Source organism: Malaya genurostris, chromosome 3, assembly GCF_030247185.1.
Source record: "Malaya genurostris strain Urasoe2022 chromosome 3, Malgen_1.1, whole genome shotgun sequence".
NCBI lineage: Eukaryota > Metazoa > Arthropoda > Insecta > Diptera > Culicidae > Malaya > Malaya genurostris.
Window position 1 is genome coordinate 62,165,134 of NC_080572.1, and position 26,226 is coordinate 62,191,359.

At 36.2% G+C, this 26,226-nt stretch overlaps 2 protein-coding genes across 2 annotated transcripts; both read left to right on the forward strand.

Annotated features, from left to right (window-relative positions):
• Positions 1–15,844: 15,844 nt before the first annotated feature.
• On the forward strand, positions 15,845–16,617 carry LOC131436447 (eukaryotic translation initiation factor 2-alpha kinase PK4). Its single transcript, XM_058605169.1, has one exon. The coding sequence runs from the start codon at positions 15,890–15,892 to the stop codon at positions 16,205–16,207; it is 318 nt and encodes a 105-aa protein (XP_058461152.1). The 5' UTR covers positions 15,845–15,889; the 3' UTR covers positions 16,208–16,617.
• A 4,656-nt stretch (positions 16,618–21,273) lies between these two features.
• On the forward strand, positions 21,274–23,201 carry LOC131433816 (uncharacterized). Its single transcript, XM_058600419.1, has 6 exons — positions 21,274–21,337; positions 21,724–21,959; positions 22,029–22,200; positions 22,266–22,453; positions 22,514–22,691; positions 22,740–23,201. Exons 1-6 carry the CDS (start codon positions 21,274–21,276, stop codon positions 23,195–23,197), a joined length of 1,296 nt encoding a protein of 431 aa, XP_058456402.1. The 3' UTR covers positions 23,198–23,201.
• Positions 23,202–26,226: the final 3,025 nt, after the last annotated feature.

Here is a 26,226-nt window from a genome sequence, read left to right on the forward strand (position 1 = left end):
TTTCGGCAAAGTGAAGCATTTTACCGAAATATCAGTGAATGCATTTAACGAAGTTCAGAATCATGCGTATTGATTACTGAGCAATCAGCAAATTTACGTGTTGCTGATCAGTTTCGGCATTTTATTATGCCGAGCTCAAGAAATGGTTTTAAGTGTGAATGTTTGTGAATTTAAAGCGCAACAATTCTCAACTTTATCTAAAGTTCGTTCATTCATAACAAATTTTTCAAATTGAATTCACTGTGAAATTGTTTGTCATGAAATTGACAGAAACGCACAAGTAAAATATTTGTTGTTTTTATCAAAATGTCGTTCGAAACAAACTAACCCACTGATTAAAATTGTTTATCATGTTTAGTAGTTTCAAGTAGCAATGTTTTCTAAGTCAAACCAGATTTTCTTTTGTCACTATTTTAACAAAAAACATCGTTGCGAGAAACCCAAATTCGGATATATTTACAATTTTTTTTCTCAGCGTGTATCATATTTAGTACTGTGATATTCTTCAAAATAATTTTCTTCGATTCTTGAAAGAATAACTAAAGAGCTTTCATTTGAATCTATGTTTGTGAAAATCGGTTTAACCATCTCCGAGAAAAGTTAGTGCAAAAAATCGTTACATACACACCTACACACAGAAATTTTGCGTACTCGACGAACTGAGTCGAATGGTATATGACACTCGGCCCTCCGGGCCTCGGTTCAAGAGTCGGTTTTCACAGTGATTGCATAACCTTTCTATATAAGAAAGGCAAAAAAATATATGTAAACAAAATTGTGTTATTACTTTCATGATTCATATTTCAAGACAATTTGAAAGGTGATTGAGCTAGTTTCCTGTACCGGTGTTGTTAATTGATCTCACTTTTCATCTGTTTATATTTCATTAGTGTCAAATATTGTTTTTTAATGCGCGTTTCTATGAGTACCAAACAGAACAAAATTGTAAATCACACGACACACATTGATTACGCTTAGTCACGCTAGTAGAGTGAACGTGTCCGTTTTCACCTCACCTTCGTTGCCCATTCCATCATTTCAATCCGTTGGCTAGAGTGAGATCCGAAATCTTCAATGATCCAAAGATCCGAACCAAAGCACAAATCATAATAATAAATATATTCAATTTTAATATCATGTCCGCCTGTTATAGATTCAATAGTCAATAAAATATTGTTACAATAAATTAGTTGGACATGAGTACAATAACTACTTGGTTTCCGTAGTAAACGTAGTAAAAACAGCTGATGTTGTTGCTAGGAACCTTATCACCGTATCAGGCATGGTTGATATACAAGTGCGAACATATTGTTTACACCATATATGACGCAAATTGCAGTCTCCTGTCGAATGTGAATTACATTTATGTTATCTATCCGAACTTATTCGTTCAAAGATATTAGAGCAAATTCAGCTGCTGGTAATTGTATACGGTAGACGTGGAATAGAGCTAAAACTGGAACAAACGTATCTTATTCAAGTTCTGGTTGAACTGACGGCTGTAAGTTCGGTGGGAAGGACCGGACCAGAGCTAATAAAAGTCATTTTCATTGACTGAAAAATAGACGAAAATGACAAGAAATTACTGTCTCTCTCAGCTTTGCTTGCAGACTATGAGAACGAAATCCATGTCCAGTCAATGACATAAGCGGGACAGTAGTTTCAAAATTGTGTTTTTTCTTTCATTTGCCCTTTCAGTCATTTGCACTTTTCAGTGAAAATCCCATAGTATGCAGTGTCGATATTCAACCAAAGCTGTGAGAATTGAAAACGACAGAAAAAGGTTTCACAATAAGTTGTAGCTGTTGGTGCTCGAATTTGTAGTAGTTTTGGTTTCCAAAGAAGTTCTGGGATGTAATTACTTCGATTTACCGTATTTCAGTCACTTTTAATAGCCAAGTGTCACAGATTTTCAATACATCGATGAAAGAATGAGAGTTGAAATTCTGCTGTTGCTACCTGAAGACGTTAGTTTGGTTTTGTCTTGTCACAGAGGAAAGAGTGACGTTGGCAAATATTCTCTCTCCTTTTTTCGATGAGAAACGAAAATGCTTCGTCTCTTCGTTTGTTCTGGTGTCGGTCATTTACGAATGAGACAGTAAAACATAGAAAATGAGACTGTTGGAATGGTTTCTTTCATTGAGAATGCGTGACAATTTTAAGCTCTGGACCGGACTATACACCCTAAAAAACGTATCCACAGGAAGCCATTTGAGTTATATTAAGTTAAATTTGAATTTACACAAGTTTTGGAACATTTTTATTTGAGCCTGGCAATTTGTTACCTGTGTACGAACCGTTCTACTGTCAAATTTATTGTTGGTATACGCGTATACGCTGCAGTTGTAATTTTTTCTACATTTGAAGCTCGAGTAAAACGCTACTGGGTTTGTCAGTATTTTTTGTTATATTTTCAAGACTTAAATTTCAAAACAAACATAAATTCACGCGTATTTTTTGAGAACGGCCTGTCAACTTCCAGTTTTGAAAGAAATTGCAAGCGAGCTATGAAAGATAGTGTATTAAATTTTACACCAGACGAAAGAGAAAACTTTTCTCTGCCGTTTACTATTATGACTTACTCTTAGCTAGTGCCGAGTCATTCGAAATTACACTTCAAAGTGAATGTTGATGGATGGCTTATTGGCCGTTCTCATAAAAAACGCGTGAATTATACATCTAGAACAAGAACGCACCAGAATACGCTCTAAAGTTGATAATAGAACTCGATAGTCCCACCACAAAAGGGCCTAACTGCAAATGAGAGCCTCTCTTTGTTTACTTTTTCTTTTGATTATTACGATTATTGCAAATTCTCTAAAGTTTCCAATATAAATGGAATGCTTGTTTTTAATTTTACCTTGAAAGTTTTGCAAATAGTAAAGCGTCAAATATAAAATCTGTTCGGTAAATCGTAAAAGAAAAAGTAAACAAAGAGAAACTGTCATTTGCAGTTAGGCCCTTTTGTCGTGGGACGGTCGAACTGTTCGAATAAGTGAATCTAAAACGTCCCATTATTGAAAATTCTCTAAAGTTTCCAATATAAATGGAATGCTTGTAGTTTTACCTTGAAAGTTTTGCAAATAGTAAAGCGTCAAATATAAAATCTGTTCGGTAAATCGTAAAAGAAAAAGTAAACAAAGAGAAACTGTCATTTGCAGTTAGGCCCTTTTGTCGTGGGACGGTCGAACTGGTCGAATAAGTGAATCTAAAACGTCCCAGTCAACTCATTTGGAATTTGATTCCGAATTCTGTATGATTTCCAAATGGATTCCGAATCAGATGCAACCACCAATTCCGACTGGGAACCGGAACCCACTTGGAAAAAATGGAATCTTGCTGAGGGCATGTAGAGGAGTGTTCTAGATAGAGACAGACATTTTTTTTATTGCTCATAGCAACTTATCCACCTTATTGATAACAATTATATTTATTACATGCATGTTCATGCCGTAGGGGATTCCAGTTGTTAATTTTTTTTTTCGAGTTTCAAACAATCGACGGATATGAATTATCGTTCTATGACAGTGTATGCTGAAAAACGAGTAATTGCTGAATGATATAAATAACGATCGTATATTTTTGCATCATAAAAACAGTACATTTTTAAGAAAATTTAAAATACAGTGCAGTCAACTTTTAAGAAATCGGTACGTTTTCAGTACGCATTTTATTTGAAAATAAAAATATAAACAGAAGAAAATAACTATCAGATGATTTATTTTCATCATCTCATCAGTTTTTTTTAACACTAAGAATTAATTTCTTTGTTCGGTAATATTTTTGACGAGAAATTTCGGTAATCTATAGTAATGACCGATATTTCGGTACATGAGTTATATTTTACAATAATTATGCAATTTTTTACCGGACGATCAGTTTGACGTAAATTTTCGTTACCGAATTTTGTAAATAATTCATGTACAATTCATACGGTAAATCTGAATAGCCGCCGAGTACGGTAAAAACCATACTGTCTGTATTGTAAAATTATCTTCCAATAACCGAACTTCTGTCAAAACTGATTGTCGTTAAACTAACTGTCAAACAGTTATTAAAATTTTCAGTAAGTGTATTTTTATTAATCAAACAAAAAAATTCTTGAAGAGTACATCGAATGGATTGAGGTACAGGTGCTAAAGTTTTTAAAACATTAGAACCACTAAAAACTTTTTGTTTACTTATAGGCAGAAAATAATAAATCACTTTTCCACTTGCTGCCTACACAAATCGTTCGAGGGTATTTTCTTGCCGAACAATCAGTTTTTTTTTTTTTTTCAAATAAAATTTTTATTAGGCTCATTTGCTTTAGCTTAACGTGGCCGATTGTCTTGTTGTTAGGGAGAGAGAAAGGGATGCCGTATTACGGGGCGGCATACTCCCCAGTTAGTAAGGGGACATAGGGAGGGTGGGACCTACACAGTATTGAATTGAAATTTGAATACATCATTGGTTTGTGGCATACATCTTTTAGACACATTTTGCGTTCGATGAATCTTCATGTTTTTCAGCTTGTAGCAATGAAGAGATTATTCTGGATTGGGATGCTTCGTTGGTGTGTTCTGACGTTGATGTGACGTTTTTGGGTAGCTTCCAGCAACTCAGTCAGTTCAAGGCAGGTGCATGCTCCGAAGCATCGTTTACACAGGCCATACTTCCAGCAACGTAAAGAAGAGTGCGGTAGAGCTGTGGACGAGAAAGAGATAGGGAGAGCACTAAATTTGAGCATTGATAGTTTTCAAGAAGTTATAAAGGGTGATTTTTTAAGAGCTTGAGAACTTTTTTAAACAATAAAACGCATAAAATTTGCAAAATCTCATCGGTTCTTTATTTTAAACGTTAGATTGGTACATGACATTTACTTTTTGAAGATAATTTCATTTAAATGTTGACCGCGGCTGCGTCTTAGGTGGTCCATTCGGAAAGTCCAATTTTGGGCAACTTTTTCGAGCATTTCGGCCGGAATAGCCCGAATTTCTTCGGAAATGTTGTCTTCCAAAGCTGGAATAGTTACTGGCTTATTTCTGTAGACTTTAGACTTGACGTAGCCCCACAAAAAATAGTCTAAAGGCGTCAAATCGCATGATCTTGGTGGCCAATTTACCGGTCCATTTCTTGAGATGAATTGTTCTCCGAAGTTTTCCCTCAAAATGGCCATAGAATCGCGAGCTGTGTGGCATGTAGCGCCATCTTGTTGAAACCACATGTCTACCAAGTTCAGTTCTTCCATTTTTGGCAACAAAAAGTTTGTTAGCATCGAACGATAGCGATCGCCATTCACTGTAACGTTGCGTCCAACAGCATCTTTGAAAAAATACGGTCCAATGATTCCACCAGCGTACAAACCACACCAAACAGTGCATTTTTCGGGATGCATGGGCAGTTCTTGAACGGCTTCTGGTTGCTCTTCACTCCAAATGCGGCAATTTTGCTTATTTACGTAGCCATTCAACCAGAAATGAGCCTCATCGCTGAACAAAATTTGTCGATAAAAAAGCGGATTTTCCGAATGGACCACCTAAGACGCAGCCGCGGTCAACATTTAAATGAAATTATCTTCAAAAAGTAAATGTCATGTACCAATCTAACGTTTAAAATAAAGAACCGATGAGATTTTGCAAATTTTATGCGTTTTATTGTTTAAAAAAGTTCTCAAGCTCTTAAAAAATCACCCTTTAGATGAGAGTCATATAAGGAAGATTTCGAGTTGCCAAGACGTCGCGGACTGGTACGAAGGGTGGTATACCTCGGGCCCGAAGGGAACCTATGAGTTGGGACCTGGCATCACAATACTCGACACATGTCCAAACAACATGTTCGATGTCATGATAACCCTCACCGCAAACGCAGACACCACTCTCAGCGAGCCCCACACGACGGAGATGCGCGCTGAACATATAATGATTAGACATGAGCCTTGACATTACACGAATAAAGTCTCGGCTCACGTCCAACCCCCGGAACCAAGCTTTCGTCGATACCTGTGGGATTATTGAGTGTAACCATCGTCCCAGAGTTCCACTATTCCATGTATTCTGCCAGCTAGCTAGAGTTTTCTGACGACAGCAACTGAAAAATTCATTGAAGCAGATTGGTCTTTCATAGATATCACCTTCTAGTGCGCCCACCTTGGCTAACGAGTCCGCCCTCTCATTGCCCCGTATGGAACAATGTGAGGGGACCCAAACCAAGGTAATCTGGTATGATTTTGCAGATAAAGCACTCAATTGTTCCCGTATTTTCCCCAGGAAATACGGTGAGTGCTTTCCAGGCTTCACTGAACGGAGAGCCTCAATGGAACTGAGACTGTCCGATACAATGAAGTAGTGATCTGTGGGCAGAGTGTCAATGATCTCAAGGGTATACTGAATTGCAGCTAGTTCTGCGACGTAAACTGAAGCTGGATCACTGAGTTTATAGGAAGCGGTGAAATTTACATTGAATATACCGAAGCCAGTGGACCCGTCTAGATATGATCCGTCAGTGTAAAACATTTTATTACAGTCGACTTCTTTAAATTTATTATTAAAAATTTTTGGGATCTCTTGAGGGCGTACAGGATCCGGGATTCCACGAATTTCTTCTTTCATGGATGTGTCGAAGAACACAGTAGAATTAGAAGTATCCACAAAATGAACACGATTGGGAACAAACGAAGAAGGATTTATATTCTGAGCCATGTAGTCAAAATACAAGGACATAAAACGGGTTTGTGAATTAAGCTCGACGAGCTTTTCAAAGTTTTCTATCACCATCGGATTCAAAATGTCGCATCGGATTAGCAGTCGATATGAGAGATCCCAGAACCTGTTTTTCAACGGTAAGACGCCCGCCAGCACTTCAAGACTCATCGTATGGGTTGATTGCATGCAACCCAAGGCAATACGTAAACAACGATACTGAATTCTTTCCAGTTTAATGAAATGAATATTCGTAGCGGAGCGGAAACAGAAACATCCATATTCCATTACTGACAATATCGTCGTTTTGTACAACCTGATCAGGTCTCCTGGGTGAGAGCCCCACCAAGTTCCGGTTATTGTACGAAGGAAATTGATTCTCTGTAGGCATTTTCGTTTCAAATACCTAATGTGACATCCCCAGGTACCTTTGGAATCGAACCAGACCCCGAGATATTTAAATGTGAAAACCTGAGCTATGGTTTCACCCCCTAGTTGAAGCTGTAGTTGCGCAGGTTCTCGCTTCCTTGAAAATACAACCATCTCAGTTTTCTCCGTAGAGAACTCGATACCCATTTGAAAAGCCCATGTCGACAAGTTGTCGAGGGTATCTTGCAATGGTCCTTGGAGATCGGCAGCTTTGGGTCCTATAATAGACACAACACTGTCGTCGGCAAGTTGTCTTAGCGTGCAAGATGTGTTGATACATTCATCAATGTTATTTACGTAAAAGTTGTATAAAAGGGGGCTTAAGCATGAGCCCTGAGGAAGACCCATGTAACTGAATCGCTTTGTCGTCAAATCACCATGCTCAAAATGCATGTGTTTCTCGGACAATAGATTATATAAAAAGTTGTTCAAAACTGGTGAAAGACCATGCTGATGCAACTTCTCAGATAGAACGTTAATGGAAACTGAATCGAATGCCCCCTTGATGTCGAGGAAAACTGATGCCATTTGTTCTTTACGAGCAAATGCCATTTGAATTTCTGTTGAGAGCAACGCTAGACAATCGTTCGTTCCTTTGCCCCTGCGGAACCCAAATTGTGTACCTGAAAGCAATCCATTTGTTTCGACCCAATTGTCTAGACGGAAGAGAATTATTTTCTCCAACAATTTCCGAATACAGGAAAGCATAGCAATCGGCCGATACGAATTGTGATCGGAGGCTGGTTTTCCAGGTTTTTGAATAGTAATAACTCTCACTTCTCTCCATTCGTGTGGGACAATATTACCCTCGAGGAACTTGTTGAATAAATTCAACAAGCGCCTTTTGGCAGAGTCGGGCAGATTTTTCAACAAGTTGAATTTAATTCTGTCTAACCCCGGGGCTCTATTGTTACACGACAAGAGCGCAAGTGAGAACTCTACCATCGAAAACGGTGTTTCGTTTGTATTCAATGTCGCGACGCGGGATATCTTCTGTTCCGGAACAGAATCAGGACATACTTTCTTAGCGAAATCAAATATCCAGCGGTTAGAATATTCCTCGCTTTCGTTCGCGTGATTTCGATTGCGCATGCGACGGGCCGTATTCCAAAGAGTGCTCATTGCTGTTTCTCTCGTTAATCCGTCAACAAACCTTCGCCAGTAACCGCGTTTCTTAGCTTTAATCAGACTTTTCATTTGAAATTCTAACGCCGCGTATTTCCGATAATTATCTGGAGTTCCGTTCCTTCTAAACGAGATGAAGGCTGAAGCTTTTTTCGTTTTCAGCTCTGAGCACTCTTTGTCCCACCATGGGTTGGGAGAACGCATACTAGTTTGCGCGCTAGGTACTCGTTTCGTCTGAGCTTGAATTGCGGTGTCAAGAATCAAGCCAGCCAAAAATGTATACTCTTCCTCCGGAGGAAGCTCCTGTGATGTTTCCAGTTTCTCAGACATCGAGCTCGCGTAACGTTTCCAATCAATGTTTCGTGTGAAATCGTACGAAACATTGATTGTTTCCGATGGTCTTCCACGGTTGGTGATAGAAACTATGATCGGCAAGTGATCGCTACCGTGAGGATCACAGATTACCTTCCACTTGCAATCTAACTGTAGCGAAGTCGAGCAAAGGGATAAATCCAGCGCACTTGGTTGTGCTGGTGATCTAGGGTTCCGTGTCATTTCTCCCGTGTTTAGAATTGTCAAATTGAAGTTGTCACACAGATCTTGAATTAACGAAGAACGATTATCATCATATAAGCAGCCCCATCCTGTACCATGCGAGTTAAAGTCCCCTAAAACCAGCCGCGGTGAAGGAAGAAGTTCTATGGTGTCTGCAAGCCGACGATGCCCTATCGAGACTCTGGGAGGAATGTAGATAGAAGCTATACATAGATCTTTGCCTTTAATATTAATTTGGCAAGCAACAACTTCAATTCCCGGTGTCGAGGGGAGGTTAATACGATAAAATGAATAGCACTTTTTAATCCCTAAAAGTACCCCTCCATAAGAGTCTTCTCGGTCCAGGCGGATTATGTTAAAATTATGGAAGTCGAGGTTGATGTTAGAAGTAAGCCAAGTTTCACTCAAGGAGAATACATCGCAATTATGAGTATGTATTAAGTGTTTGAAAGAATCAAGTTTTGGGATGATACTTCTGCAATTCCACTGAAGCACAATGATCATATCTTCGATTCTCAGTGGTAAATTATCCATCAAAAGATACGATCGCTGCAAGGAGGGGCCATTGTTCAGTCAACTGTTTTAAAAATGTCCTTACTGTTGGCAGTAGAGCAGTTAGGAAGCTTTTCAGAGGATCAGTAATATTGAAGGCTGTTAATATCCAGTCCACGATATCAGAAAATTTCAATAATCCAGCGTTTGTTGGATTTTCTGGTTGTGCTTTGGGGTCATTCGGGGTTTTTGATGCCCCAGGAAGTGCTGGGTACTCCTTATCATCCCTAAGTTTTTTGAACCCAGGAGGTGTTTGCTTCGGTTTTGAGTCAGCACTTTTTGTTTCCGTTTGGTTCTTTTGTGACGAAGAGGACAGTCTGAGGCCTTTACGAGGAAGCTTGGGAGAAGCCAGATTTTGTCTTTTCCTGCTTCCTTCAACCTGTGTGTAGGAAGGTCCTTCGCCTGGGTCGTCAGAGGTATCCTCTTCAACTGGCAAGATTGCAAACGGGTTCTCAGGGGTCGATGGAGTGGTTCTTTTTAAGATTTCCGCATAAGAACGTTTGGAACGTTCTTTCACGGATCGCTTCAATTTCTCCGCACGCTGTATGAACAATCAGTTGGATCCATTTGGTTTACAGTTTACGGTAGCTGTTTGACAGTTCAGCAATTACCGAACGATCGGTAATCAATTTAATTACCGAACTGATTACCGAACGTTCAGTTGTTGAAAATTCGGTAAAAAAATTACCGAATTCTGCGAAATTTTCTTAGTGTGTATGTGATTTTCATCCATAGAACTCTTCTTGTGATACTTATGTGAAGTATAGATAGCAAAGAATGAACTCATGAACTCTTAGTCCACATTTGTATCACGTAACATCTACGTGACTTTTTTCGTAGATTCTATAGAATAATTTTGTGAAATTTATATCAAGTTCATTTAAATTGTACTGTAAAATTAATTTCATCTGAGCTTACTTTTTACCAGAATTTTACTTAATAGTCACATTATTTTCATATAATTGTTACCAAGTTTTATATTGAATCTTAATAATGTATATTGGTACTAAAAACTAATAAATAACACAGTCTATTGGACATAACATCACAGACTAACAGACAGGACACTCAAATTAGATTCTTCAATCATTTTAACGGTCATTTCGAATATTCCTTTATTTGGGACAGTACTCACATGTATCATGATGGCGCCACGTTACCCTATCAAAAACATCCTGTCTGTCATCTAGACTGTGTTTATTTTTTTTTCATTTACCAACAGAGTTGCCATTCATACAGAATTACCTGTAATGTATTGATTTGTATACGTCCATGCGAATTTCATGCAGGATACAGATTTAATACATATGGCCAAAACTATATACATAATTGTGCCTATTTCTCATCCTCCAACGCAAGACAAAATCGAACCCGTTTTGTTACAATATTAACTTGCTTCTGGTCTGCCGCCACTTAAATTCTGGTGAAAACTACCGACACAATAAAAAATAGTCTAGATGAACAACGTTGAGTCAAATAAATGGTTACCTTCCAACATCGCGAAAAAGTTAAATATATTATCAACGTAATCCAATAATTTATTGTGACGATTCATTTTCAAATATTTTGATGAAATCAGGCATCCCTGCAAGCAGCTGATCGGTGTTGACAAACGAGGGGAAACCAACTGGTAAAAAAAACTTTTACATAACACAAGGGGTGTACAGATAGTAAATAGTTCGCGCAGTACAATATAGGTGGAGCTAGTGCATCACGAAAAATTATTTTTTATAAGAATTTACTCATACTGTCATGTCTGTTAGTCTGTGATAACATTGCGATAAATTTTTTTTTCGCGCGAAGATATTTTGAAAATTTTACTTTCAAACGATATACAATTTTGTTTCTGTTGAATCATTGGTGAAAAATATCAGAAATACAGAATGTTCAAAATTTATGACCTGATCCTTTTTCCGGAGCAGCTAAACTGAAGCAAACATTGTTCCCTTTAAGGAATGCATTCAGCTGGAACCAGTAGTTCAAGATGTGATTTCGTTAATCCACTTTTAGAAGATTGACGTGCTGGACCACCAAATATGATACCTGAACCACGCGACAGGATAATAAGTATCCGGGAATAATGCAAATTACCGAAGAACCATACTCTCGAGAATCTTATACCCGGTAAAACATGTCGGAAAGAAATATGGCTCTTAGAGGACTGCAATTGATCGAGAATGTGATCAAGAATAGGCTGCCTACGCGAATGCGTGTTGAGCAATAGCTGTAAAAACATTTAGATTTAAATTCTTCTTTCAACTGCTATGAAAAGTTTAAGGTAAATGAATGTTACTACGGTAACGGTAGCTGTTATTCCAAAAAACAAAAGTTTTCCTGGCTGAGTTGCCAGTTACAAACATTTTTCAAACGATTTTATTTTGACATTACGAGTTACTGAGCGGTAGTTAAATTTGTGATACAGTTTTTAATAGCGCGTGGCAGGTCGTGTCGTCGCCTGAACCATAAATCAATTCCTAAATTCAGCTATAGAATTTACTTCGTGAATTTAGTTTAAGAATTAAGTTCGGAATATAAAAAATAGTCCAATTCCAGAATTCTGGAACTAAATTCATGAACTGAGTTCTTGATCTGGATTCCAAACCTGAATTTTGCAGCAAAATTCTGGAACAAAATTAAAGAATTCCAAATTTAGATTTTAGAACAAAATTTTAGATCTGAAATCCGAACCAGAATTTAGAAACTGACTCCCGAACCATAATTCAATTCATGAATTCCGCTATTAAACTTACTTCCAAAATTCAGTTTTAGAATTAACTTCTTAAATTCAGAATTCAGAACCTGCATGCTGGAATTTATTTCGGTACTTGGGTTCCGGAGCTAGATTTTGGGACTGAATTCAGGTTCAGTAAAAAATCTAGATTTTGGGAGTGAATTAAAGTTCAATAAAAATTCACAAGTTCCAGAATTCTAGAACTAAATCCATGAACTGAATTCATGAACTAAATTCTTGATCAGTTCGCTTTCACATCTCATCCAAGTCAGTCGATAAAACAAAACCGCTTACGTTCGGCACAGAAGAAACCAAGTACAGTATTGTATAGTGAACAATAGAACGACCTCGAAATGAGTGAACCAAACGAACAAAAGCTGCCGCCGATACGAAAGAATACAATTATTGTTGACTTCAGGCAGTGCAAAATTCTACCTTCGATACGAGAACTTGAAGGCTTGCTTAAGGAGCAAATGCATCTTGACATAAAACGTGTGCATTTACTTCAATGTAATAAGACAAATAATGTTGTCTACATCCAGTTTTACAAAGAGGTGGATGCAATTCAATTCGCAAAAGACAATAATAATGTGCATTATATGGAGCACGAGAACATTAAGTACAACATTCCAGTATATATGGAGAGATTCTCTCTATCGAAAACGAAAAGTGGAAGAATTTTTTCCCCGGTATTCTAAATGGCATACGTTTATTACGCATACACTTGAAGAAGGCTATACCACAGACTAACAGACAGGACACTCAAATTAGATTCTTCAATCATTTTAACGGTCATTTCGAATATTCCTTTAGTTTGGACAGTACTCGCATATGGCATGATGGCGCCACGTTACCCTATAAAAAACATCCTGTCCGTCATCTAGAATGTGTTTATTTTTTTCATTTACCAACAGAGTTGCCATTCATACAAAATTACCTGTAATGTATTGATTTGTATACGTCCATGCGAAGTTCATGCAGAATACAGATTTAATACATATTGCAAAAACTATATACAGAATTGTGCCTACTTCTCATCCTTCAACGCAATACAATATTGAACCCGTTTTGTTACAATATTTACTTACTTCTGGTCAGCCGCTACTTAATTTTTCATTTTCAAATATTATGATGAAATCAGGCATCCCTGCAAGCAGCTGATCGGTGATGACAAACGAGGGGGTACCAACTAGTAAAAAAAACTTTTACATAACACAAGGGCTGTACCGATAGTAAATAGTTCGCGCAGTACAATATAGGTGGAACTAGTGCATCACGAAAAATTATTTTTATAAGAATTTACTCATACTGTCATGTCTGCTAGTCTGTGGCTATACTTTCTTATGTGATTTTCGGTCAAGATACAAGAATTCCGTGCCAATCACTTGTTACCTATGACAATCAGATGGCCACATGTCAATATTGCCAAAAAGCTGTTCACTACGGTAAGCCATGTGATAAACTGGACAAGGAGACAACTACACCAAAGGACAACGGTGCTTCCTTCACACCAACCCCAAGCAACCCCTGTACACCTGTGAACACCTTTCAACGAAACCATCCAACGTGTCCCCTATATAACAAAGTACACCAGGTGCACTTAACAACTTACCATCCATCCAATCAGCAACTGCAACCAATATACAACAAGGTGCATATACAGCAACTAGCAACGAAAAGAAGACGGAAATCGACAACAATACCATCGATGCGGCAATGGATGACGAGACGAACCACGAACGAAGTGCCCCTCAATCCTCGCAGGAGGGAAATGGAAGCTCCTCTCCCCCTAGAAAAAGGGTGACAACGAGATCCAACTCAAATAAAAATTTATTTAAAAAATCGGCCACGTAAAGCTTGTACGCAAATAGCCCTGAATAAAAATATATTTTAAATCAAAAAACTAAATTGTTGATCTGAATTCTGAACTTGAATTTTGCAACTGCCAGTCCCAGGTTCCAAATTTACTTCCATTATTTAGTTTCAGTTCCTGGGTGTCCGAAACTGAGGTTCTGGTGTACATAAATAAATGATGGCAAAAGTTATTCAACAGTTATAAACATCAAACACATTTAGTGAGAATCTTATTCGAAATTCCTTGTTGCATCTCCCATTCTCAAATGCAGTCATGGGGACGGGTACAGCGTGATGGGTAAGTCGATGCCTTTCACGCAGCCCATCTGGGTTCGATTCCTAACCCCGCACATAGGGTCAGAAAGTTTTTCTGGTCCGAAGAGGCGAACGACCTTAAGGTTAAAACCTCTATAATCTAAACAAAAAAAATGTAGTCATGCAGTTCTAGTAACATTCCATGAAACCTGATGAACAGATAATAAAAAGACAATTTATTGTTTTATTACTATCATAATCTTATACTCATGCATCATTATCATCATCACATGATGCTTAATCCTCTCTGAGTATACACCGAGCATTACCATCTGCACTACCACGCTCAAATTTAGTAAACGGCCACCAAAGCGGAAATAGCAAAAATCACACCCATTTATCGGCTGATTCCAACTCGCAATCGCGGTGATTCCCCGTAGATTTTCTTTGGATTGGATCAGATGTGGATATATGCGGCTTATTTTTTACTGAAAATTTTTAGTTGCAACATCACAACATTTTGAGTCCTTTTGGATTATTGAATATTCACACACTCGAATGAAAGTAAGATGCTGTGTGTGTCAATAAACAATCACTGAATGGCGGAGGAAAACGATACCGCAATAGTAGTAACTAATTTGTATCGGATAATAACCAATCACACGTTCGGCACGACAGTAAAGACGTTGCACTTCGATGCAAATAAAAAAAAAGTGGTCTGCAAGTTCAGTAAGTAACTTTATGTCTGCCTAGCGGTTTATGTTGAACTGCTGGGTTACATAACAGATCAAAATAAACTGTTATGCACTGATGAGTCGAAGACGGAACATAAAGTATATAAAACAACCATAGTTGAATAATAACATACACATTAAGGAAAACTAAATCAATGTTTAGTAAGATTTCAAAGTTTTGCACTGAAACGAATATCTCTTCTAAGAGAAAACAAAAGTAATTACAAATATCAAATATGTAATAATATTGAACACCCGATGATAATAATTGCCTGAGAAGCAATTTTCGAAGCATATTTTTATTTCTTTTATCCGTCACATTACATTTTATATGTGTATATGACGAGAACATTGCTGCCAATAAAAACTTCTACACAAAGGCTTTTAATCTTGTTTGAAGAACCCTCCCAGTCAACTTGTCTGGAATATTATTCGGAATTAAGTCTAATTTCCAAATGGATTCGGTATGAGATGCAACAACCGATTCCGACTCGAATCGAATTCCAGACGAGTTACCTGGGCTAGTTCTTTAAAAAGTAATTAACAGAAAAACGGAAGTTTGAATAATCCAATGAACGGTGAATACCACATCGTAATGTTTACTGTCGCACTGTCAAGCTATATAGTGCTAAATACTCGCAATTCGAGTGTACCAGGATCGGCGCTTTTTACTATAATCAATTCGCTATTATTCTTCCTATAGTATAGCTCGATTCATGCTAGACATATTTTATCACACGCAACCTGTTGGGTAAACCACCGTCCAGAGCGACGCGTCTCCGTAGTAACCTTCGCTCTTCCTTTCTCGCTTGCTGTTATGAAAGCATTATTTACCGAGAGAATCACGCGACCGCCTGTGTTTGTTTGGCTCTGGCTTGCTGATATATTCGGGCTAACTGTTTCGATCAGCTTGTCATTTGTAATCGAAACGCGTGGCGGCTCGGACGTGAGTTCAAAATTCCCTATAGGCGAAAATGGTTATGCCGATTCCGGAAAGCAAGGACGTGTTCGGGAACAGAAAACGAATTCGGATCGAAAACAACCGAAACAATCTGCAGATCGTGGGAAACCAAAACAAGATACTGATCAAGGCGAACGAAGGAACGCTGAATGTAATTGGAAATTTGAACAATGTGAAGATCATGCAGAACTACGGTAAAATCAACTACGTCGGGAACGAGGGGTCGATTTATCTGAGCGATCAGAGCAAATCGATGAAGGTCAATTACACAGGAAATAATGCCAAGATTAGAATTTGTGATCATGATCAGTTGTCAGATCGATTTCGCTAGAGAATTCCAGCGTGCCAATGTGTGTTTAGAACAGCAATCGAAAAGACTGAATCCGTTTACGTGTTTATTTATTAATTTTCAAACGATGACCATGATTGTGATTTTTTTTCGGGCAAGTGAACAGAAAAATAGCACAATTGTTAATTACATGACTTAGATAACAGTGTAGTAAATTATTTATTTATGAAGGATCGCGTAAAAAGTACAGTTCCATCTATGAATCATCATTTGCATGACCCCATCAGCGTGTGAAGTCCAATGGAACGGAAATCCGGTTGGATCGTATACAAGTGTGTGACCATTTTTCGCAACTCCTCCAGTGGCTAGCTTTGGAACGCAGAAAGACTGAATAATTTAAGTGATTGTGTCTAAGAATGTTTTTAATATAACAAGAAAGTATTATTGATCAATTATTGATTAAGTGTATTCATTGTTTGTGAACTCGAAAGCCATTCTAGTCCTAATCTTACCCAGTCAACTCGTCTGGAATTTGATTCGGAATTCTGTATGATTTCCACATCGATTCCGAATCAGATACAACAACCGATCTGTTTATTATTTCCGATTTCTAGGCATTTCAAATTGTTATAATGCTATTCAGTTTTGTAAATTACCGTGTTTACCAGGAGTTGGTCGTTTTACTGAAACCTGCAAATTAATGATATCAACTCAATGGAATTTTACTGAATAGCTTTAAGCCATTTATCAGCATGGAAGGAAATTAATGTACTGTAAGGTCTCAGTGTTGTTTAAAAACAACAAACATACTTTTCGACACAAATCCTAAGAATCACTAATTCTGTATAAAATGTTCATTACGACCTAAGTAACAAAAGTAAACAAACCGAGATTTTTATTGCATTTTGTTAGGAATGTCCTAATACACGCACTACCCGAACACCGTTTCTCGATTCACTATAGATTCACTAAAAAATCTGTCAACACATTTGACGTATGTCGACATCAATAACAATACTCATTAATGCTACTTTCGTCAATTGGCAATGTTTTGACCAATCTACCGAAGCATCAACAAAAGTGTATGCGCGGACTTACGACAAAATAGTTTTCTACGAAAAAGCAGATCTAGTGTGATATGAAAGTGAGACTTGCTGTAGAGTTGGAGATATTTATTGGGATCGAGTTGCTATTAAGCTTGTTGAAAAATACGCTGATTAATTTAGAAAGAAACTGTTTTGTTTCAAATCGTAGAAACCGTTATGAATCCTTCTTCAAACAAAAGCGAACATTATCAAAACACACTAAAAACGAGTCGACTGTTATTTTTTTCCACTTGATATGCAAAACTAGCTCTTGTTTTCGAGCAAAACTGGCTTTCACACAAGTGCGAAGAGAGTGAAGAGATGAAGTTGTTTCAATTACTCATTTTTAAATAGGATTTAAAATTGTGCGATTATTTTTCAACATCGCTTTTCTCGGTTCAGCTGAAATGTCACATATGTCGTTTTGAACATTTTATGCAGAATTCAATCACAAAAGCTATAGCAGGATAAGCATGTGAAATCTGCTCCCAAAAGGGAATTCATATTAAGCAGCCCTTACACGTGACAATATTATTGTCAATCCAAAGTATTGTCAATACCGTCAATCCAATTGACTTGATAACTTGAGTCCGCATTTTTCGAGAAAATCAAGCGTTTGGAGCTTCAAATATTGCAAATGAATATTAAAATATTGAGAGAAGAGGCCATTGCACATATTTAACAGTTTCTCTCTGGAGAGAAAGTATTGTCGGATTGATGGGCAGTTTTGATTTTTTGACAATATTTTCGTCAATCCAATGAAGTTTCCATTACACGATCAAAAGTATTGTCAATACTCCTTGTATTGACAATAATATTGTCTCGTGTAAGGGCAGCTTTAGGCTCTCTGACAGCTCACTTACAACCACAAATGCAAATGAGATTGGTTTGTTTTCATCAGGAAACGAATGCATTAAACACAGTTCAGACGATCAATCAACTTCGGTCGACGTCCAGATTGGTTTATTAATTTTATTTAGCCGAATATTGCTCACGTATCCGACGTTAAAAAGTTCCGTGAACTTGACGTAGTATCCTTTCATATGAATTGCTTACAAATAATGTTGTTGTTCCGTAATCGTTCCATTAAGGTGATAGCCGCTTGATGCTGCGTGTGAATCGCTTTTACATATTGTTTTGTTTTCATCAGGAAACGTGTAGGCCACCCATTTTTCAGTAGGGCCGCCGTTCATTTTTCACCGGGCATAGAAACCAAAGATAAACTCAAGATTACAATGTTCCATACAATCCATCGAAAAATATCGGACCAGTAATCGTGAACCAGTGAACTTAGTAATAGTGTAATTTTGTTGACCCTTCGTAAATAAGCGTCGATAAACATTTGAAAATGACGGTAAAATTCCATAGCAACAATACAAGTTTGGAAAGAAGTAAACATACCGCACAAAATATGTTGTAACATCCATTCACTTTAATGCATCGTAAGATAAGAATATTGCAAATTGAACAGATTCTTAGCAATAATTCTTATTGATTTTTGTTTTCCTGTTTCAAAACCACTCGATATGCAGCAAAATACTACGATTTCTATCATATTGCAATTTAAAATTAATTCTACACTCAAGCAAATTGAGTAGTGAAAATCATAAGGCAAATCTTATGATGCATCAAAAATCATCAAAATCATAATTTCATAAGATAAATATGAAAAATATACCTCTTCAATATACATCTCATCTATCACTATTATAGTTTTCATACGAACAACTTATGAACTTCACAATTAATGAGAGAAGTTATGTTTGTCATATAAATTTCGCACAATGTTCCTAAAAATTTCGTTTGAATTTCATAAGGCGTTTTACTGGAATTCCTATTTTCGGGATTTCATAAGGCGGTCTTATGATTCGCTTACGATATTCTTGTGGCTAAAAATCATACGAAATCATTATGAAATTCCATATATTTTTTGCCAGAGTGTACATAAACAAAAAATGTCATAGCTACGACGCATGTAACGATTCGACGCTTGTTGTTTTGTTTTAAATAAGAATTGTACTGCAACTGACGGTGAACCGATTTCATCGAGGGGTCCTATTTGAATGGTATATGAAAAATCATAGAGTATTCCATCTTGAGTTTATCTTTGTAGAAACCTCAATTGTTATACCACATTCGAAAGGTCATAGACTGGAAACAATTTTCTCAAAGTTCTATTCTTTAACTGCCATATTAACGGAGCTAGGGTGGTTCTATTGATTTTTATTTTATTTGATTTTTGAAGAAAACGCTCCTCCGGAAAATTAAAAAAAAATCATTTATGTTTAAGGAATTATGGGGAAGGTTTACAATTTTTTTCAAATTTCTTCCAATGAAGAATACTTGAAAATTTTTCTTCCCTCTTCCAATTTTTGCACCACCCCGGATTTTTTAGTGATAAATACAAATTTTTTGGACATGTTAAAGTGGTATGTTTTCATATTTTTGAAAAATGTGGACGACCACAATATTTGATTTTTTCTAAAAAAAATAAATAACAGTCGACCATGCGTCCCCAACAAGTTCTGTTAGAAGGAAACGCATGGTGCTTTGTTCTAATAGTTTATGCAACTCAAGCGCAGGGCTTAGAAATCAAAGTAACGAAAAGGAGGAAATGCGTTTCAACCTTTGCATAATACATACACGATCATACTTCGGGTACAACCTAGAAAACTACAAAGCAAGAACGTACTGGTATGTGGTTCATATATGAATGGTAGTAATATATGAACGTCGCGAGTATCACACATATAAAATTCGGTACGGCAGTCAAGAACTAGAGCGGGTGTCAGTTTTTCACGTGTTGGTGATGGATGTAATGAAAGAAAGAATGAAAATTTCGTTACAGTTTCAATAGTGACTGTATATAATTCGATAGTGTTTCATGAAATGGTCAAATCATTTTGCACTGTAGGATCTCGTACAACGCGGTTTCCTTTTTTGCCAGCTCAGTACCTTTCACTAAATGCATATCGAATTTAAACAACAGCGAATTGAATTTTTCTTTTTTATATTTGTGTCAAACAGAAGTGGCCATTGATGAAGGTTAGAATCGATTACATAAAATTATTGACTGTATATTTCATTTAAATAGGAAATGAGACAAAAAATGTTATAAAAATACGTTCCAATTTGAAAGCACACATTTTCTCTCTGATTATTTTCGTTTATTCTAGGGATTTATCATCGTCACTTCTTTTACTGATAGTCGTGCGGAAACAGCACGGAAACGGAACGGAAGGGTTCCGACAAAAAAGATTGACTGACGGCACACTAAAGGCAATTTCACTTAACCGTCATGGAACTGAAATAGGTGAATAGTCCTTAATACTCCACCAAAATCACAGTAGATGTCACCTTAGCCCTTTCATAAAAGCAAAGATATCATATTAACAAGCTATCCAGCTCTTACATTTCCCAAACAAATCGTTGGCAACATACCAACATACCAACAACGTTGGTATCGAATCTCGTATAGTGGTTTTCAGCTGGACATAGAATGACACAAATAATGAGCGTCAGAACCACAGATGCCAGGTTTGCAGATTGGTACACTGAAAATAATTTTCTGGTAGATACGTTAACAAAGCTCTTCTCCAAGTTACTATTCTGATGAATAGTAAATTTTACAAAATTTTTCTTCGATTAAACAAAACAATATTTGAAAATACTATGAACACCTTTCGATATGCATAGTCGATTTTAGTATAGTCTACATTTAATCTAAATCCAGTGTCTAATTAAAATAACAAGAATATTTCTGTTAATTCTACTACATAAAACTAGCCTTATTCTAAGTTTTACCATAATTATGGTTAAATTGTAATCATAATAATTACAATTTTAAAATAACAATTCTTGGTTCTTAAGTTTACCACAAGTGTAGTATTTTTAAACATCGTGTTGCAGTGGCAATAACCATAAAACTGTTTCTGCTTTGCAAAAAAATAAAACAATTTTTCATTAGTCGCCGTCTTCGCGTGTGGTTTGAATTTGGTTTTATTCAATCGTGTTTCTCGTGAAATGGATAGTGAGAAAGTTGAAATAATTATTGACGATATCATTGCTGATGAAGGTTTAATCTCAGGTATTAGTATTTCTAAAAAAATTAATAAAAAACATTATCCGAAAGTTAAACGATTTTACACTAGATGCTGACGAAATTCCGGAGCTCCGTGATTGATTCTTGGATGCTAAGCCCCGCTATATATGCTATTCTAGTAGGTGAGTGAATCACGACTGTTATATAATTTCTTTTCAAAGTAAGTTTAATGATGCTGAGAATGATATAACTTTATAGGCCATGGTATCACACTAGAATATTTGAAAATTCTAGACGAAAAGGCACTGAATGACATTTTCTCGGTGTCGAAATGGACAGGGCATAAACACGCTCTTAGCAGAAAACTCATGATTTGGCCTGATAGTGTATTATTCCACGAGTCAACAATTCGCAACGATGAAGAGGTTGAGTCGTGCAGCTCCGCGGTACCTGCATATTTAAAACTGCAAACTCTGTTTCCGTAACTACTGGTTTATTGGAAGACATTCTTGTAAGGAACGAAATAGGGAAGATTGTTTGTAAATACTACAAATCGCACCAGTATCTGGATAACGTGAACAGAAGAGCACTGTCTCACACTGTGGTTGATTATTATATAGCGAAATTCGCTAAATTAATTTCTTTACGTTTTCCTCCGGAAATTGCAGTACACTACACACCGACACCGATTTTACTATAGCGATTATGATAATACATTGTGTATATTTCATTTCAGGAAACCTACTATAATCCGAGGGATATTTCGGCCAATAAAAAGCACCCATCCGGCTTGTTGTATGACCGGTTTCATAATCGTAGTAAAAAAGACCTCGGCAAGCGCATTCGAGACAAAGTAGCAGATCATATGAGCAATGTCAAGTCTTCTGCTCTAGAACTACCTGACAAAGGTAACCTTTGATTTCATTATATAATACTTTCTTAGCATTTAATATGAAATGTTCCTTTCTCTCAGAGATTGAAAGATTGTCAACTGTTAAAAACTGGTTACGCAATAACATTGCACCAGAAGAGCGCATTCGCCAACACTGGGCGGAATCGTTTTTGCTACGTTTTCGTAATATTCAGCAGGATAAAAACAGTGACAAACGCACTATATTGAACGATTGGCCAAGAATAACAGATGAAAATGGATACTTGCTGGTAAGTATTCGTACTAGACAAAGTATGAAATGTGAGATGAAAAGGTTTTTTAAAATTCAGATTGACACGGATTTCAATCATTTATACAATACCTCTGAGCGATTGGAGACAGTTTTTGACTGTTGGGAGAAATTCGCTGTTGATTTCATCGATTACGCACGAATAAGTAACATTAAAGATCATTATTCAATCCAGCTGTTAGATACACTATCCGAGTCATACATATTGATTTCACAAGGTAACATTTTTTCTTATTCGATAACAATTATGAAAATTTTATTTTCAGATACTCGTGATTACATATTATGTACCATTTTCCACGCAATCGTTAAGCCCTCAAGAACATCAGCTAGGAAATTGCCAACAATAGTACAAGCACAAAACGACGTCTGTTGTATCATTGACACGTACGAAGAATATCGAGAAGCATTGATTTCACTTCGAAAAGAACACGAATCTGCTAACATACAGTTATCTCCTCGCATCTATGCTATTGGACATACACAGAGTCTGGATTCATTTTACGTGGTGACTCAATTCCTAGAATATAAGTTACCAACTTTCCTACGCTGTTTGGATGTCGTCGTCAAATTGAAATTCGTGTTAGATTTCGAATTTCCTGAGAGCTGCGAACTATTCTGGTGTTTTATATGCCAATTCTTTTACGATATCAACTCAAGCCGAAAATCGAAAAATAGTCAATTGTTGCAATTGTTAGCATTTCTGAAAGCGCGTCAAAAATGAATTGCTTCATTTGTAAAGACACGATATGTTCGTTACCAATATTAATGCATCATTTAACTGTATTCCATGGAACTCCAATTAATTTAAAATACGAATGTACTAACTGCGTTCCGAAAATGGCTTTCCAAGACAAGCATCGTTTCAAACGTCACGTTGTGAATGCTCATTCAATTCTTTTTGAACCACAAATATTGAAAGAAAAACCTATTGAAGACAGTGCCAGTTATATTCATTTAAACAATATACTCGCAGCACCAGATAATTACCAATGCAAAGAACCTCGTAAGTCCGTAGATAACATCATTGACTCGAAAAATGATAATGGTTTGGTTGAAAGTGATATAATCGATATAATAAATAAACTCAGAGAAAGCTTTTTAAATTTTACTCTAACACTTTATAGTAAAAAAAACTTTGCCAGAAAAGACGTAGTTGAACTTCAAAAAAATATATCAGCACAGATTGTTAGACCCATTTGCGACGCGCTTACAAAAGTTAGTTACATTCCGAAAGAAAACATTTATGAAGAACTATTACAGGAAATTTATAACCCTTTTCAATTCGTGGCAACAGAACATAAATTTAATAATGAACTGAAAAATCTTAATCTGATTGAAAATCCGCAGACAATAGAATTTAAGGATAAAAATGAAAATGTAATTTCTAGAGGCTGTCTTATGCCTATAAAATATCAAATTCGAAAGTTTTTCGAAAACGGTAACGTCTTTCATGAATCGATTCATAACATGCAGTTACTAGAACACGATAATAATATCAAAAATTTTGTGAAAGGAAGTCTGTGGTACGATATCAAACAAGAATTTAAAGATAAGATTGTTGTTCCATACTTTTTATTCTCAGACGAAGCAGAATTGAATGATGCAATCGGCGCCCACTCGGGAACTCATAAAGTGTGTGGATTATACTATACGTTTCCAATCATTCCTGCTCATTTTTTAGCAAAATTATGTAATATTTTTGTGGCTGGATTCATTAAGGCTAAAGACATCAACGAATTTGGTCCATCTTGCGCATTCAAGGAACTGATCGATGTTTTGGTTGATCTGGAAAAGAATGGAATATGTCTTGAGATTAGAGGAGTTACAACAAAAGTTCATTTCGTGCTAGCAGGATTACTCGGTGATAATTTGGGCATCAATACAATTATGGGTTATGCTACATCGTTCAACTCCATGTTTTACTGCAGATTTTGTAGAATAAGTAAAAATCAAGTTCAAATACAGATTCAACTTGATCCCGGTTTAAATAGAAACAAACAAAATTATAACGAAGATGCATTGAAAGCTGTCAATGAGTCCGGGATAAAAGATTATTCTAGTTTTAACCGACTTCAACACTATCATGTGGGTGAGTTTACAATAGTCGATCCAATGCACGATCTGTATTCGCATGGTATTTGCCATTATGATTTAGCTTTAGTTTTAAAATACATGATAGAGACAATGAAAATCTCTCTGCACACTATAAACTATCGAATACAAATGTTCAAATATGGGGAAATAGAAAAACGGAACACATTCAGAAAAATTACTCGGGAGCACATAAAAACATCATCATTCAAAATGACCGCAAGAGAAATGATGCATTTCTTGCATTTTTTTTCCATTAATTTTTGGAGATATAATTCCTGAAAATGACAAAGTATGGAAATTTGTATTGTCCCTGATAGAGCTAGCAGATTTGATTTTACTTCCAAGATTTAATGATGAATTATTAATTACTCTACAAAAACAAATAAGTCTCCACCACACGTTATATAAAGAACTATTTAACGAAAAATTAAAACCTAAGTATCATATACTTCTCCATTACGTAAGCACAATAAGAAAAGTTGGACCTCCGCGTTATACTTGGAGTTTCCGTTTTGAAGCTTTTCATCAATCTTTTAAACAATATTGTAGAACCATAACATCAAGACGCAACATTTGTTTGACACTCTGTATAAAAGCTGGCCTAATTTTTTCACAAGATTCAAATAATTCGAGATTCTTCCAACACGATTTAAACTATAAAAAAGTAGCTACAGTTCATCTTGCAAATATGCCTTATTTTTCGTTATTAGAAATTAATAGTACATTATTATCTTCAAGCTTTCATGCATCGAGCACAGTTTCTTATAAAGGCACCGAATACAAACGAGGATATTTCTTAACTAAATCAGATATTGATATAAGCAACTTAAAATTATTTGAAATTCGATACTTACTCGTAAAAAGACGTTCTGTACGCTGTATGTCAGGTATGGATTGTATCCAATTATTCAACACATTTCGCAGCTTTTGAAGTTATTGGACCTAGTTCTAACTATTCGATGACGATGATTGATCAATGTGATGGACCACCAATCCATATGTATGAAATAGGAGATAAAAAATATATCAGGTTGAAAAAATACTTCTTGTAAATACACTTTGTATATGTAATTTTTGTAATAAATAATGTTAATCAATAATATACTTACACTTGAACACCAACTGTAAACATTTCTCCATCACTGAACGCTGTTGCAGATTTGTTTTACCGGTATCGGACTATTTGACCCATTGATGCATTTGGGCGTTGATATACACAATCAATTCGTTTGTAATATATTAACATTATAATTAAATTTTAAAGTTACAATCTGTGATACATTATTAATGTACTGTTTTAATAATATGTATCAATTTAATCAAATTAATAAATATATCATGAACTAAACATAGGTATAAAAATTATAACAGTTTGTGACAGTAGAATGTCGAATTCTACGGACTATGCAGCATACCGCGAAAAAACTGTATTATAATTTTTCGAATAAATATTGCAATTGACTAAATACATGCCATAGCGTTTTACTACACATAGTGTTTTCAACCATGATGTATTACCATATACAGTAAATTTTATTTGGATGAATAATTATTTGCAGTAAAGATAACTATATCTATTTTAACTTCGATATGGTATATGTTACTATTATCACCGATAATATTACTAGAACAGTAAAATGGTTAAACATACTATTG